At 36.8% G+C, this 4,239-nt stretch overlaps 1 protein-coding gene across 1 annotated transcript; it reads left to right on the top strand.

Moving 5' to 3' along the window:
• Positions 1-1,930: 1,930 nt before the first annotated feature.
• Positions 1,931-3,675, top strand: LOC145044011 (uncharacterized). Its single transcript, XM_078992813.1, has 2 exons — positions 1,931-2,126; positions 2,465-3,675. Exon 2 carries the CDS (start codon positions 2,523-2,525, stop codon positions 3,390-3,392), a length of 870 nt encoding a protein of 289 aa, XP_078848939.1. The 5' UTR covers positions 1,931-2,126; positions 2,465-2,522; the 3' UTR covers positions 3,393-3,675.
• The last annotated feature ends 564 nt before the right edge of the window (positions 3,676-4,239 follow it).

Below are 4,239 nucleotides of genomic sequence, written 5' to 3' on the forward strand. Positions count from 1 at the left end.
TCTTCAACATATAAGACCCACGTCTAACTTCTAGATCTGACCACTTCTAAGCCTCTTAATCCATAAAGTTGGTGACTTTAAGCCTTTGCATGGCTGGACAAGTCACTATTACCCATAATATTCCATTTTCCAACTCTAAAGAGCTCATAACTCAAGCATGACCTCATATCAACGACCAAGATGGAAACTTTATGGATCTATAACACAAATACTACTGAAATGGGATAGATCTAGGTCCATGAAGCATATTACATTCATAAAGTCTCCACCTTTGGGACTTTTAACCCTAGAAATGGTCCATGCAACATCAAACCAAATAAGGAAGAAAGTTTTGAACTTTATACCTCTAAATGAAGCTCCTTTCTCTAAAGATCTCAGATCTAACTTTGCACTTCAAGTCCTGGCCTCGTAAGCTCTTCTCCTTCTTCTTCACTAACACACCAAAACACTTTTAGCTCCAAAACACACACACTCAACTATGGAAGGTGGAAAGCTCTCTCTTAAGGTTTCACTCTCTGATATGGAGACTGAGAAATGAGCCTTAGCATCCTTTGAATAGTACACAAGCCAAACATTTAGGGTTTGCGTCTGGACCTATTACATCCAGCGTAACCCTAGGTACGCCCAGCGTACCCAAGCGAGTCCGCGTCCAAATTAAGTGCATGAATACGCGCAACGTACTCCCTAGTACGCCATCGTACTCATTTGCTCCAAGAATTCTCTTAAGGGACCACTCTTGGCAACCTAACAAAATGGAAGGGTTTAAAAGCTTTACCTGGATTTCTGGATGTTAGAAATCGTATGAAGAAACACATTGGGACTTTTATTAATGAAGTTAAATTAGCCTTTTTGGAGGGACATAACATACTGGAGAGACCTCTCATAGTCAATGAACTAGTTTCGTGGATCCAAAAAAGCGGAAAAACATATTATTTAAAGTGGACTTCAATAAAGCTTTTGACTATGTCAATTGGGAGTACTTAGATTCGATTATGACACAAATGAATTTTGGTGAAAAATGGAGGAGATGGATAATGGGATGTCTAGAATCATCGAAATCTTCCATATTGGTTAATGGCTCCCCAACAAAGGAGTTTGTGATGTCAAAAGGAGTAAGGCAATGTGATCCAATGGCCGAATTCCTTTTCACATTAGTTATGGAAGGACTACATGTTATGATTAGTTCAGCAGTGGAACGGGGATTATTTGATAGGGTGAAAATTCCAAACTCCAATATTAATATCTCTCATATGTTCTACGCAGATGATGCGTTGTTTTTAAGAGATTGGTCACAAAGGAATATTGCAAACTTAGCAAGAATTCTAAGGTGTTTCCATGTGGTCTGTGGACTAAAAGTAAATTTCTACAAATCACGAGTGTAAGGTATTGGAGGTGAGTTCAGTGAGGTAAGTGATTGGTCTGCTCCGCGTGGATGTGAACCATCAACTCTACCATTTACTTACTTAGGCGTACTTGTAGGAGACAACATGAATCGAAAAAGTGCTTGGAAACCTATAATAGATAAATTTAAGTCAATATGAAACACATAATTAATTATCGTATTAAAACATTAATTACACATATATTATAAACTTATTCCCGATCTTGAATAATGGATTCTTTTCTGTACATTTTTTAGCGACTATAAATGACAATGCCCTTGGCTTTTGTAACTTCCAATAAAGCACGATGCACAACTGTTCAATAAGTGCATGGTCCCTCGAAAATTATTATGCTTTTTTACTTCATATATTTACTTCTACAAACCCTACCTTACAAGCTTTTCATGGCCATGTAAATCCAATCCTTAACCCTAATACCCTCTATCGTCTTAATCACCAATCCAAATCCAATCATATTCATCTGCGTTAAAATTTTGACCACCATAGATATGTATCTTCCTCAAGGTACCCACCACGCGTGGCACCCTACCAGCCTTTGCTTTATATCTTTACTTTTACTATTCCATCCATTCACCATGGACGCTTCAACTTCATCATACCCTCGTTCTATCTCTCTCTTCATTTCTCCATTCGCCGTATTCATAAGCTAGGTTTATTCTGGTGGATGGACTGAGTGAAATTTGGGAGCTTCTCCTTTTCAAAGTACAAGATATTTGTGCTCGAGTAAGCTTTTGGACTATTTTAAGTGCTTTTTCAGATGAATTCGCTTGTCTGTCTGTGTTTCTTCAATGTCCTCATGCTTTCAGATCTCTTCTTTCGTTCGAAGCAACCTGCCTAGCAGAATTTCGGGTGTTTATGTGTTAAATTCAATACGATTTTAGTTGACTCGATCAAATATTTTCCAGCTGATTTCTTCTTATTGTATGTATTTTTTTGCTGAGTGTTTGTGTGTGTGTGGATCGATCTTCTCCTGAATTCAATACAATAAATTTGAGTTGATTTGAATGTTTTCCAACAGGTTAAGTATGCTTTATAACTCATTTTCTTATCAATTCTTGCAGGATTCCTATATTGACAATTCGATCCAAGAAAACTAGCTCCAATTATGAGTGAATTGAGATGAATATCTCGAATACAAGAGGATCGGATGACGAAAAAAGCACAAACAACGGTAAGAATATTGTCCCAAACCCTAATTTAACAACATCTTCGTGGACAAAACTGAGAGATCCAAGAATCGTTCGAGTTTCACGAGCCTTTGGTGGGAAAGACAGACATAGTAAAGTTTGCACAGTGAGAGGATTAAGAGATAGGCGAGTAAGGCTATCTGTTCAAACTGCTATTCAGTTATATGATCTTCAAGATCGCCTCGGACTTAATCAACCCAGCAAGGTTGTTGATTGGTTGCTCGATGTTGCTAAGCATGAAATCGATGAACTTCCTCCTCTCCAAATGCCATCTGGGAACTTCGGTCAAAATCTTCAATCAATGATCAATGTTGCTTCTCACTCCGAAAATCTTGAAGGTGTTAGAACGAATACTAATGGTCTCAACTGGGAGGATTACTGGAATCCCGATAAATCTAAGGAGAATAAAGATCATTTCTTTGTTCAATCGAGTACTCAATCTTCATCTTTACCAAATGTGTGCAACAATGTTGTGCCAAATGGTTCTTTCTTGAAATTGAATCCTTCAAATTTGTCATTATCACAGTTCGGAAGCTATGGGTCAATGGCACATCATCAAGAAAATGCAAGTGATAATTTCAATCATATCGCATACCCACTTCCATCTCATGATCATAACGTGAGGTATCAATTTGATCCAAAACAACTAACCTTTGAGATGTTGAGCTCTTCATCTTCAAGTTCACATCAACAACCTTTGTCTTCTTCACCTCTATATACAATAAACCAAGGGATGGTTAGGCCTTTGCACTTGAGTATGAACCCTAAGCCTTTTCCTTCTGAAGAAAATGGACATTCATGAGCTCCTTTTAAAGTTCTTTTCTTTTACCCTCTTCACATGTTGTGAAAAGCATTTGCATGTGTGTACTTAGCTAATAAGTCGATGACTAAGTGTGGTGTGTTTTGCTGTTCATTTTGTTAACTCTTTGCTAGCTAAAGAATACCTCAAAAACAAAATTATATAGGTTGCAGCTTGAACTTGTAAGTGTAAGAACCTTGATTTTTTTTTTTTTTTCCCTATATTATATATGGGGTTCCTTCGTCATGTTAATTCAGATCAATTCATTGACTAGAAGCTTTGTATCCTCGATTTATGTACGAGTAAGCTCATTTTGATTTTTTTGTGGTTAATGAAACGGTTTGACCTTGGGTTTTCTTGATATTAGAAAGTGACCCAGAAACTTATTTATGACATCACATAAATGTCATTGATTATGTTAACCATCATCAACTTTTTTTTTTTTTTTTTTCTATCCTCATCTGGGTTGCCAAAGCCGAAAACCATCTTCATGTACTTGACTAATAAACCGATGACTCGGTATGTGGCATACTTCGGAGTTCATTTTTTCACTGATGAATAAATAATACCTCAAAAATGCAACAATTTCTCACACTAAAATCACTTATTTATCGACTCTAAGTAGAGATTTTTCACTATCGTTCCCTTAGTTTTAGAGCGAATTAGCTCATGATTTTGATCTTTAATTGCTAGTTAAAGTTAAACCTTCTCATGTTGGGAGTTTTAAACGACATGTTTTAAGTTATCGTAGACAAGCTTTCTTTCTCGATATGAGAACGAGACCAACGACAGATTGTTTATTATATCGAAAATTAAAGTTCTTTAATGAGAGAGACAGCTGAGGAGTGCT

This window comes from Lactuca saligna, chromosome 4, assembly GCF_052625555.1.
Source record: "Lactuca saligna cultivar CGN05327 chromosome 4, ASM5262555v1, whole genome shotgun sequence".
NCBI lineage: Eukaryota > Viridiplantae > Streptophyta > Magnoliopsida > Asterales > Asteraceae > Lactuca > Lactuca saligna.

What these genes read in the sequence shown, in the direction of transcription:
- LOC145044011 (XM_078992813.1), top strand. Translation starts at nt 2,523, where the DNA reads ATGAATATCTCGAATACAAGAGGATCGGATGACGAAAAAAGCACAAAC.